This window comes from Urocitellus parryii, chromosome 1 (genome assembly GCF_045843805.1).
Source record: "Urocitellus parryii isolate mUroPar1 chromosome 1, mUroPar1.hap1, whole genome shotgun sequence".
NCBI lineage: Eukaryota > Metazoa > Chordata > Mammalia > Rodentia > Sciuridae > Urocitellus > Urocitellus parryii.
The window spans coordinates 230,575,056-230,587,853 of record NC_135531.1 but is presented as its reverse complement, the minus strand read 5'-3'; the positions used below and the strand labels follow the sequence as shown (position 1 = coordinate 230,587,853).

At 35.7% G+C, this 12,798-nt stretch overlaps 1 protein-coding gene across 2 annotated transcripts; it reads left to right on the top strand.

The window, feature by feature from the left end:
• The first annotated feature begins 563 nt into the window (after nt 1-563).
• Nucleotides 564-11,883, top strand: Fkbp7 (FKBP prolyl isomerase 7). Of its 2 annotated transcripts, none has more exons than XM_026392031.1 (4): nt 564-859; nt 2,445-2,596; nt 8,222-8,352; nt 11,616-11,883. In XM_026392031.1, the coding sequence occupies exons 1-4, from the start codon at nt 651-653 to the stop codon at nt 11,775-11,777; spliced, it is 654 nt and encodes a 217-aa protein (XP_026247816.1). In that variant the 5' UTR covers nt 564-650; the 3' UTR covers nt 11,778-11,883. The 2 variants fall into 2 exon arrangements, with proteins under 2 accessions (XP_026247816.1, XP_026247815.1); XM_026392030.2 differs by having other exon boundaries at nt 8,219-8,352.
• Nucleotides 11,884-12,798: the final 915 nt, after the last annotated feature.

Genomic DNA, 12,798 nt, shown 5'->3' with positions numbered 1-12,798 from the left:
TACAAATCGCTGAGTACAGCGACGTGGCAGTTTGACCAGTTCAGGTAACTGTCAGGCTGTGTGTGACTGACGCGGTCTGGAACTCCTTAATGCATGACTCCGACCCCAAGAAAGAACTTTAAGGACGCTCCAGAAGCACTCAGCAACCGCAAGCCTTACCGTCTTTTTTCCAGAATACCTGTCCCCCCCCCCCTTCATTCCCGCTAGTTCCCCATGGGTCTTATAAGCCTTTTGCACCAGAAATAACGATTATATTCTCTGGTTCTAAAACATCCCACCGCAGACTGTTCATCTCGTCTTTTACCAGTTTTATTTTAGGAAACGGGAGTGTTACTACTGAATCTGGAGGAAACCGGCTCTAAAACACGCGGACTTCTCGAGGAGAAGCGTGCGAGGTTGCGACACCTTAGCAACAGAGGACAGCCAGCCCAAAAGCCCATTATCACAGACACGCTCCAGATCCCACACCCCGCGAAAACTACAGTTCTAGCGCGCGGCTGGGGGCGGGGCGCCGAGAAGCCCCGCCCAGGCTCTTTATGACGTAAGACAATGCCTGCCACGCGTCGGAATTCTGCCCTGGGAAGAGCCACCCAAAGCGAAAGACACGCGGTGGCGAACGCGGTGGTATCCTGGGGCTTGTTCCAGGAATCATGCATTTCTTATCCAGATTAGTTGTTTTCTTTTACCTCTGGGGCTTTGTTACTGCTCAGGGACTAAAGAAAGAAGAGAGCCCAGAGGAAGTGAAAATAGAAATTTTGCATCGTCCCGAAAACTGCTCTAAGACAAGCAAGAAGGGAGACCTGCTTAATGCCCATTACGATGGCTACTTGGCTAAAGATGGCTCGAAATTCTACTGCAGGTAAGAAATGCCGCAAACTATCCCCATGTCCAATTGATACACCAAATCTTACCTCCCTCCACCAACCAAAAGGCTAATTATTTGGTGGTTTTGTTTCTGTTTAAAGTAAGTTGAACCATTTATTTGTTTTTGTTGTTGTTGTTGTTTTGTTTTTTTGGTACTAGGGAGTGAACCCAGAGGCATTTAACCACTGAGCACAACCCTAGCCCTTTTATTTTGAGACAGGGGCTCACTAAGTAGCTGAGGCTGGCTTTGAACTTCTGATCCTCCTGCCTCAGCTTCACTAGCCGCTGGGATTACAGGCGTGCACCACCACACTTGGTCATTTCATCATTTTAAAAAATCAAATTAGACGTCAGTAGTTCCCTAGTAAACTGAATATATTTTAGTTGTTGAAAATGATGGCTTAGTTTCTGATAAAAGTACACTACACCCCCACACATCTCCAACTACCACCACTATCCTTAGAACTAAATCAAGAGATCACCTATGATAGCATTCATAATTTCCCTGAATTGAAGCGTCTTTACTAAGAATCACATTGGATGATAGCTAAAAAGATTTTATTCCATCCCTCAAGCTGGAGTGTGGAGTGTGGTTTCTCACTACAACCACAACAATGACTTGCCTGGTGTTTTCTGCTGGGCCCCCTGTCCTACTCTCATCCCACCTACTGCTTAGTCTGATTTAATAAACAGTATATTATTCTGAGTCCGAATGCTATTATCCTATAAAGATAAGATTGGGGGAAAGTAAATTCTTCTTATTTAGAAGAAAAGAGAGACATGTAGGCTAAGGCTGTGGTACACTCTATAAGGCTAGCAGTGAGGGAGGCTGAGACAGGAAGATCTCAAATTCAAAGCCAGCCTCAACAACTCAGGAGCTTCTGTCTCTAAATAAAATACAAAAAAGGGCTAAGGATGTGGTTCAGAGGTTAAGCACCCCTGGGTTCAGTCTCCAGTACAAAATATATATATATATACTATTTTTTTTTTTTTTTTTTTTTTTTTTTTTTTTAAAGAGAGAGTGAGAGAGGAGAGAGAGTGAGAGAGAGAGAGAGAGAATTTTTAATATTTATTTTTTAGTTCTCGGCGGACACAACATCTTTGTTGGTATGTGGTGCTGAGGATCGAACCCGGGCCGCACGCATGCCAGGCGAGCGCGCTACCGCTTGAGCCACATCCCCAGCCCCTATATATACTATTTTAAATTACCATTAAAATGACTTTTTGAGACTAAACCCACTCCATCTTTTTTTTAGAACAAACCCAGATAAGTTAAATGAGTTATATATATAAACCAGACAACAAATTAGAGGCTGGAGACCCACTAAAAAGTGAACTGTTTCTGTATCGATCACAATAAAAAAGAAAACGAGATGACTCCTAATGATTAGCTTTGAGCAAATCATAATTCTTTCTACCAATTTTAGGCAAGTTTGAGCCAAATATCCCGTTGGGGGTTCAAAAAGTGTGCTAATATGGGAAAAGAGATTCTAATTTTAAATTATAACTAAACACCCACCTGTAATTTGAAGTTTGGCTTCTTGAAATCAGCTTACCTAAGATAATTTTTTTTATTATAGCCGGACACAAAACGAAGGTCACCCCAAATGGTTTGTTCTTGGTGTTGGACAAGTCATAAAAGGCCTAGACATTGCTATGATGGATATGTGCCCTGGAGAGAAGCGAAAAGTGATTATACCTCCTTCATTTGCATATGGAAAGGAAGGATATGGTAAGTTGTAATATTTATTTTTCTTTTCAGTTATATTTGAAAATAAATCATAGATTTTTGTGTGTATATCCAAAAGAATTGAAAACAGAGTCTAGAAATTTTGTATGTCCATGTGTGATTCACAGTAGCATTATTCACAATAACTAAAGGCAGAAGCAACCTTAGTATTCACCAAAGAGTGTATAAACAAAATATGGTATATTCATACAGTGGAATGTTATTCAGTCTTAAAACTGGAAGGGAGTTCTGACCAATGCTACAAAGTAGATGAGGGCATTATGCTAAGTGAAATAAGCCAGACACAAAAAGAGAACACTGTGTGATTCCATTTATGTGAGGTATCTAGAGTTGTCAAATTCATAGAGACAAAGTAGAAAAGTGTTTTCCAGGGACTGGAGGGAGAGTGAAAGGGAGAGGTATTAAATAGGTACAGAATTTCAGTTTTGCCAAGAAGTTTTGGAAATTGTTTGCATAGCAATATGATTGTGCCTTACTAAACAGTGTGTTTTAAAATGATTAATATATATTTTACCACAATTAAAAACAAACAAAAAAATAATGGAGAAAATAATCATAGAATCATAGTGTTCAACAAACTCTAGCTATCTCTAAATCAGTTAAGTTCTTTATACTTACAAAGAAAATAAGACATTGTTGGAATATAGGTCTGTGGCCAGAGTTCTTTCCTTTATATAGCAGCAGCACTCATAATGATTTTGCATAGTCTATAAACTCTATTTTGGACATTTCTGTTTTTGCTATCATTATAGTATTGTTACATGAATATTTATAAAAACATAGATCTTTGTAAGCAAAAGTTAAATTAATAAAACAGGAAGCCAGAACATGATTTAAAGAACAGCATTGCAAAAGGAATACTTGAGATATAATAAGCTCAGTCACTGTTAATCCAATACAAGATAGGCCTTGAAACCTACAGGGAATGAATTCTATAGCAAGAAGTTCCACAAACCCTAGGTAAAGCAGATAAATGGGGGAAATGCAGCACATATGAATGACCTACCTCTAAATGAGCCAACTTTATAAACAAATGGTTCACTTTTTAAAAAATACAAATAGCCTTTTAATCTATTAGAATACTTAATTTTATTTTTAAAGAAAGGGAAATTAAAATAAAAATGAGACACCATTTTTTTACCCATCAAAGTAGCAAAGATAAAGTTGGCAAGAGCATGGAAGAATGAGCCATCTCTTGCATTATTGCTGGGAATGCCAACCATTCAGCCTAACAATTTCATCAAAAGGAAAAATATGCATATCTTCTGACCCATTAATTCTGTTACTGGGAATGTGCACAAAGATACATGTAAAGAAACATTCATTGCAGATTCTAGCAAAAGATGGAAAACTGCCTGAGTATTTATTGATCAGTGATTAGTTAAATAAATTATGGTATATCTATACAGTGAATTAATCTATAGCCAGTAAAAAGAATGGTGTAGAACTATATGTGTGTGTTAATGTGTTAAAAATAAAGTGAGATAGATTACATTCCTGCAACAATTTTTTTTTTTTTTTTTGGTGGGGAGTACTGGAGATTGAACTCAGAGGCACTCAACCACTGAGCCACATCTCCAGTCCTATTTTGTATTTTATTTAGAAACAGGTTCTCACTGAGTTGCTTAGCACCTAGCTTTTGCTAAGGATGGCTTTGAACTCATGATCCTCCTGCCTCAGCCTCCCAAACTGCTGGGATTATAGGCATGTGCCACCACGCCCAGCTTGCAACAAATACTTATTTATTTTAATTTTTTTTTTAGTTGAACATGGACACAATACCTTTGTTTTACTAATTTATTTATTTTATGTGGTGATGAGGATCAAACTCAGTGTCTCATGTGTGCAAGGCAAGCACTCTACTACTGAGCTACAACCCCAGCCCCACAACAAATATTTATTAATCATCTATCTCAGGCTCTCTTAGGCACTGGGCACCGGGCAAAAAGTAGACACTACTTGCTAGCCTTAAAAAGCTTACATTATAGCATGGGAATTTCACCTGTGCATATATCTTCACAGACTATATCTGGAAAGACAGACAGTTATCTGATGACCTTAAGTGTTGGGGAAAGAGGACTAAAAGTCAAGGGTGAGAAGATTTCTTCTCAGAAAAAAAAAAAAAAAAAAAAAGTAGTGATTTCCAAACCTTTTCTTTCTAGCAAGAGCAGGGGTCCCAAATTAGATTGAGGGAAATCAGTGCCACAAGCCCAGTCAAACCTAGGGAAGTGGTTCTAGGAAACAACAGCTTCATATTCAATGCTTTTTGACCAGTCTCTTAGTCCCATCTAAATAGCTCCTGGGATTGGGTTTGGTAGCACATGCCTGTAATCCCAGTGCTTCCAGAGGCTGAGGCAGGAGGATCACAAGTTCAAAGCCAGCCTTAGCAACTTGGTGAGACCCTGTCTCAAAATAAAAGATAAAAAGGACTGGGGATGGGTTTCAGTGATAAAGGGCCTCCAGGTTCAATCCCTGGTACAAGAAAAAAAAAATAATTTAAAAAAAAAAAAAAACTCCCAGGGCTGGGGATTCAGTAGCTCAGTTGTAGAGCAATTGTTAGCATGCTCAAGGTCCTGGCTTCTATCCCCAGCTCTGCAAGAAAGCCAAGGGGCTGGGGGAGGGAGGGATTTAAAAAAAAAAAAAATCTCCCATTGTGCCAAAACTTGTATATCTCAATTTTTATTTGTGTAATCTAGGAGAGAAAGAAAATGGAAGATAGGTTAAATTTAATACTGTCCTAAAACTGTTGTCATAAAGTTGAGGCCATTTTCTAGATTAAACGATGGTAGGCAGTTTACTTTTTACTATCTTTTGTTTCATTTTCAGAGTTTCCCTTTCTTTCTTATGTTGTCTCATCAGATGCCTGCATATTCTGCCTCCTCCCATAGCACCCACTCTTCTATCTGCCTGGAACACCTACATCCCTTATCAACTGGTGCCAGTCCTGAATCCATTGTTCTCAGGCAAATGATCACGTATTTTTCATAAACTAATTTATGCTTAGATATGAATGACTACCCAAGTTGCCTAAGCTATTAAGACACTTGCTATAGTATGTAGAAGTTTGATTTCAAGAAATTAGTTCAGGGCTGGAGATGTGGCTCAGCGGTAGCGCGCTCGCCTGGCATGCGTGCGGCCCAGGTTCGATCCTCAGCACCACGTACCAACAAAGATGTTGTGTCCGCCGAGAACTAAAAAAAAATAAATAAATATTAAAAATTCTCTCTCTCTCTCCTCTCTCACTCTCTCTAAAAAAAAAAAAAAAAAAGAAATTAGTTCATATTCAGTTTGAGGTGTCTCCAATAGAAAAATGGTGATGCTCACTAATAATACCACCAGCACCTTCATTGTACCTCTAAGGAAACTGAGGCCCTGAAAAAATGTATTCACTGGAACATAGTTAACTGCTAGCCTTACCTGAATTACAATAGCTTGGGTTATATTATTTTGAAAGTTGCAGTGTAGATCTTAAGTAAAAGGAAAATTATGTTTTTAATTTGTCCTTAATTATCAGGAGAAGTTGTTTTTCCGTCTTATGATGATTGCAACTGAATAGAGTTAGTTCTTGATTAAATAAACTTTTTAAAAGTAAGTTGTTATTAAGACCTAACAGTAGCTATAACTTTATTTTAGGTGATACTTGAAGAAGTCTTTCCTCTGCGAAATGTCCTTGCCTCATGTCACAGAGCACCCCTGCATGTCTTGAAATGCATGTGACTTTTTAGTGCTTTAACTAACGATATATGTGGTATGTATAGATTCTTTACATTAACTCCCACTTCTTTGGTCTGCTTCTCTAAGTAGCAATGCTGTAGTAAGTGCATATTTTTCTCTCTATCATACTTTAAGGTTTTTTTGAGAAAAAAAGGAACTAATTGGCAACATTTTATATGTTTACAGTAGAATTATGATACAAACTTCATTTGTATCAGTGATATTTTTTTCTTTCAGAAATTTGAATTTGTTCCAGAGGTGTAGCTCAGTGGTAGAGCACTTGACTAGATAGCATGTGTGAGACCCTGTGTTCCATCCCAAGCACCCAAAAAAGGAATCTCTGTTTGGGGTTTGTCTTTAATTACTATCAGAAATTATTTTTTCTGGGGCTGGAATTGTAGCTCAGTGGTAGAGCGCTTGCCTCTCACATGTGAGGCCCTGGGTTTGATCCTCAGCACCACATAAAAATAAAGATAAATCTCTTTATTGTAGTTGTCCATCTACAACTAGAAAAAATAATTTAAAAAAAAGAAATCATTTTTCTGTCTTAAGGTGATTATAACTGGACAGAATGAGAATCAGTTTTATAAAAAGGATATTGAATCAAGCTCCAGCTCTTTAAAGTCAGGTAATATGTGGTGCACTAATTCACTAATTAGGACTTACATGTTAGTCAATGTAATGAATGGGTAGATTTTTCTTTGTCCTGGTTTTGGAAACTACTGGTATACTGCCTCTTTTGGCTATAAGTTGCAAACCCTTTTCTACTTGGATTGTTTAAATATTTTAACAAGAATTCTCTGCTTTTTCATTAAAAAGAATTGCTGTTCCTTTTAAAGAACAAATTTGGTCACTTTCAAAATAAACATGGGTCATGTATTCAGCAGAAATTTGAACACCTATAGTCAATCAGGCACTGTTTGAGACCCTGGGAATATATAAGCTACCCACTGCCTCCAAGCAAATCATTTTGGCAAGTCATTTTTGTGAAATGCTTATCTGAAACAGAGCATAGCTTACTAAAATTATCTGACTTTAGCTAACCGGTTAACTATTAGTAAGAACTACTCAACTGAATACTTAAAAAATTTTTTATTATGATTAGAAATTTCTTTGTAAAATTATTCCTGGATTTTTTCTGTTATCAGAAAGATTAAAAGATTAATAAAGATCTTGTAATAGTAATAAATAACATTTTTCACACTTTCTTGGTACCAGATGCTATTAAAAACACATAAGTATATGATCTTATCAAACTGTCATGGTGGTTTATGAGGTAGACAGTGTTATCATCATTTCTCCCTTAAAGATGGGAAAATTGATGCCCAGAAAGGTTAAGTATCCAGTTAAAAAAAAAAAAAAATCACAATTTAATGTCTATAATTTGAAAAACAGATATATTATTACTTATGATTTATTTGTTTCCAAGTAGCTGCTTGAAACTTTTTTTAAGAGATTACTCATCTATACTTGGAAATTTTTCAGCTTATACATTTCTTCTCTAATAATCATAAAATTTATGTTTATTTTAATTAGGAAATAGTGGTTATATAATTCCTTTGAACTGATTTGGTTTAAAAACAGATGGAAAAAAATGATTATAAAAAAAAAAAGCAAAAAAGGCTAGAGATGTAACTCAGTGGCAGAATGCTTGCCTAGTGTGTATGAAGTCTTGGGTTGAATCCCTATCACTGTGAGAATAAAAAAAGAAAGAAAGAACCACAAAAAAAAAGAAAAAAAATGAAAAGGCTAAAACATTTTAAGAAAAAAAATTCAATGGTATTTAGAAATCAGTTCTCTTAAATGTGAAATAATGTAATCATAATACTATTATGACAAGAATAAATACTTGTAACATATAAATCACACTGTTAAAATTTGTACTCTTAGCAGATGGCAAGATTCCACCTGATGCAACGTTGATTTTTGAGATTGAACTTTATGCTGTGACCAAAGGACCACGGAGCATTGAAACATTTAAACAAATAGACACAGACAATGATCGGCAACTCTCTAAAACCGAGGTGATTAGAACAAATTTCAAGTAGATAGTCTAATTTTTTTCATTATAAATTAAATACATCTGTTGCAACTGTTATCTTTTTAGTTCTATCTAGCATGGGCTTTTAGCACTTTAGTAAAGCTGGTTATTAAAAAAACTATACTCTGTGAAGAAAATGTGCTTTTCCAATATAGAATTGAAGAGTCATTCTATTCAGTTAACTTTCTCCCCGTACGACAGTCACTAAAATCCCAAACTATTTATTTGTACAAGATTCTTCCATTTTCTAGGCTCTAGGAGTGGATTTCTTTCAGTCAGCATCATAAGAATTTGTAACAGGGTAAATAATTCCCTCCTCAGAGGATCATTCATGAGAATTTCACAAGTTTATGAAAAGAACTAGCAAGAATTTGAATTGGGTGGACCAGGAAGTTGCCAAACAGGAGTCAAGAGTTTGGCTTGACATTATATATGAATTGAAAGATTAATAAAGATCTTGTAATAGTAATAAATAACAATTTTAAATTTTCTTGGTACCAGATGCTATTATAAACACATAAGTATATGATCTTATCAAACTGTCATGGTGGTTTATGAGTTAGACAGTCTTATCATCATTTCTCCCTTATAAATGGGAAAATTGATGCCCAGACAGGTTAAGTAACCAGTAAAAAAAAAAAAAAATTCACACAGCTGTAAGTGGCAAAATCGGGATTGCAAGCTTGGTAGGCACTGCCTGCCTCTTTCAGGGAATTTCCATCATGACTATTTTAGAGCTAATGCTTCTTTATTGAAGTCTAGGGCCTTATCTAGGCTCACAGTCTGTACTCTTAAAATTAGTAACTCAGATGTCTTCCCTCTTTACTTGTTTGAAGGTTATTCAGATGCTTAACTCTACCACCCTGTTAAGTAGAAAAGGGCTCTGCTGGTCACTGGTTTCAGATGACAGGACTAAATCCTTTTTCTGTTGCTTTTTCCTCTCTCCCACCAATCCTCTTCCCACGTTCCACTTCCTCCTCCAGGAACTTAGTAAGGACTTTACCCTGGGGTAGCCAACAATGGAAATGGGAGAGGGAGAAGAGAATATCCCCAGTGCTAAAGAAGAAGGGCAGCTAGAGGGGAACTGTTCTCAGCATGTATCTCTCTGTTGACTCCTTTACCATCTTTAGAGTGAATAGCAGCTGCAGATGGATCCACATAGCACCCAAGAGTTCAGCCCAGGTAGAGTCCGGTTGTCACCACAGGCACACACAGAGATGTGCTCTGCAGTAGGTGTATTCCTAGACACTAGGGAATCTTCAGTTCTTTTCTGGAAAATAACAGAGAAAATTCAAACGAGTGGCCTACTTAACTAAAAAAAATTTTTCACAGGTTTATCTTTTTTCACAAGGTTATCAAGTGCATTATCACCAGATGGATGAGTGATTTTCACACTCTTAAATGACAATAGCTGTCTTTTATTGACTCCTGTAAACATTACTCTAATCCTCACATGGATCCCATTACAAAGATATTGCCCTTCTTCTACAGAAGACATACCTGAGGTTCAGAAAAGTTGAATTATTTGTCCAAGACCACTAGCCAGTATATGGCAAAGCCTGGATTTGAAAGATGAACTGCAAGAAACTTCTTTCTTAATCATCAGAAAGATTTAGTAAATAACTTCTCTGGTATAAATGACAGGGGACAGGATAATAGTACTTTATTAAATTACAAAATGGAAGTAGTTTGGAAACCAGTACAAGCAAAGTTAAGGTCATGTTCGTACCCACTGCTTTTTTTTTCTTTTAGTTTTTTACATTTATTTTATTTATGTACTTTTATGTTGTGCTGAGGATTGAACCCAGTGCCTCACGTGTGCTAGGCAAGTGCTCTAATACTAAGCTACAACCCCAGTCCCCCTACTGCCTTTTGAACCCTTTTCTAAATACTACCGAGTATTAGAAAAGTAGATTTTGAGAATCAGCTATATTGGATATAAAAGGAAATAAATTTACCTATTCAGAAACTGCAGATTATTTGAGGCTATTTCAAATTCTCTGTATCTATATAGGATTGCTATATTCATTGGGGGATAAATGTATCCCCCTTCATATAGAATGAAAGTGACATTTGAAAACAGTTGATATATCCTACAGTAAGGTCCATTGATCATTTTAAAGTCTATTTGTGATGGGTTGACCTAGGGATATGTATTGCTAAAATCCTTTCAGAGTTCAACTTCTCTTACTTCAGATGTGCTCCAACCTTATAGAACATTATCTCCAGATTTTTGTGCTTTGTTTTCTTTCATGATTATATAGGTTAGCACTTTCCAACGAAAATATTATTGAGTCACACATTCAATTGTAAATTTTTTAGTAACCACATTTTAAAAAGTAAAAACAAAGACAGGTGCAGTAGTGCACACCTATAATCTCAGCTACTTGGGAGGCTCAATTGAGCCCATGAGTTTGAGACCAGTCTGGGCAATGTAGTGAGACTCTGTCTCAAGAAATGAAATGAAATAAAATGAAAAGAAAACATAGGTGAAATTTTAGTGATTTATCTTAACTCCACATATCTAAAATAGTACCATTTCAACATGAAATCTATATAAAAACTTACAAGATATACTGTTTGGTACTATCTTCAGAATCTGTAGTGTGTTATATATTTATAGTAACTTATCTGGTTGTTGTAGCCATTATTTCGAATGCTCAATAGTCACATGTGGCTAGTGGCTACTGTTTTGGACAGTGCTTTATTGTGTGTTTACATAGAGAAATTTCATATTACCTGGAGAAACAGGGAATAATACTTCAGAATGCCAGTTATTTATTTGACATTGTTATTAGATTGTCATAGTTATATAGACTTGAAGAGTGAACTATAGAAGCATGGAAAAATTAAGAATTAAATTTTATTTTAAAATCTGTGGTTGAGTTTTTTTGCTTATACAATATTAGTTTTAGAGCTTATAGAACTGCTAATGTGGATTTATTCACTAATGAAAATCCTTAGGAATAATTAGTGTGAACATGTAGATTACTAGAAAGCATTTAGTTTCAACAAAATTCATGGTATCTGCCACTAACCATCTGTAATCTCAAGGGAAATGGATACTCTTCAAAATTGTTTCCAGTGTTACAAAATTAAAAATCTCAGCTTTTAAAAATGCAACTTTTTAATATAAGTAGTCTTGGATATGAGTTTCGTTATTGTTATATACCCCTCAAAGTTACTGGTTTGAGAAAGAAACTGGTTATATCTTTTTATTAAAGAAATCTTATTTTCGGTCTCTAGATAAATCATTACTTGAAAAAAGAATTTGAAAAAGATGAGAAGCCACGTGACAAGTCGTATCAGAATGCAGTTTTAGAAGATATTTTTAAGAAGAATGACCATGATGGTGATGGCTTCATTTCTCCCAAAGAATACAATGTATACCAGCATGATGAACTATAGCATATTTTTATTTCTACATTTTTTAGCTACTTACTGTACTTTAATACATTATACAGTCATTTTTCTCCAGGTTGTGTTTCTATTTTTCTCCTGTGAGATATTTTGTTCCCTTCAATACATGTAATTTTGTTTAATAAATGTGATGCTGTTTTGCAAATTTATCTCTTAGGAAAGGTATGATTGTGTTTCCTATTGCTTTATTCTTTGAACACAAATTGCAGTGCCATGAAATGGACCTGTAACTGAGTGGGCAATATTTTCCCGTCCAAGGTATAAGAGAACACGTGTCAAAATCTGCAAGCTCTTCCCAACTCTAACCTAACCTGAACAATATGTATAAATATGTAAAGGTTCAATATTTTAGATATTAAAATGTTTCATATTTTTAAAATATGAAGTAGGGACTCAGGAACTAGTATATCATCTTTTTATGTATTTAATAACATTATTGAAAGAATTGTGGTCCTTGGCATGCATGAAGGAAGATTTTAGTTGTGTATCTCTGTCCCACAAAGAACTTTTTTGGTGAAAGCTTCTAGCCTTGCATGTTTGTTCCAGTTGGGAATGCTAAGAGGTAGATATATGACCATAATAAAGACTTTTTGCCTCTTATAAAAGGCATAAAGTCAATACTTCTTAGTAAATGTGCTACTGTCTTCCCTCTTGTGGACTTTTATATCTACCACCCCTTTTTGTCTTCATAGTTTTCAATGGATGCCATGGAGTTTCTTAGTTACCAGTATCCTTTCTCTAGAACTTTTCTCATGTCATTTCATTTTACAACATTCTCATCATTAATGTGAATGATGATTATGAACGGGCATGCTGTCAAATTTTGATAACTATAAAACTTTTATTTTTACTCCAAATGAGGATATACAGAGCTGGGTCAATTTTGTGTCATGGTCAAGTCATGATAGTGGTCTACTATATGTTTTAAATATGAAGTGTCTCCCAAAATCTCATGCTTGAAACAATTTAAGAATTTTCAGATGTGAAATGATGAAATTATAAGAGCGAT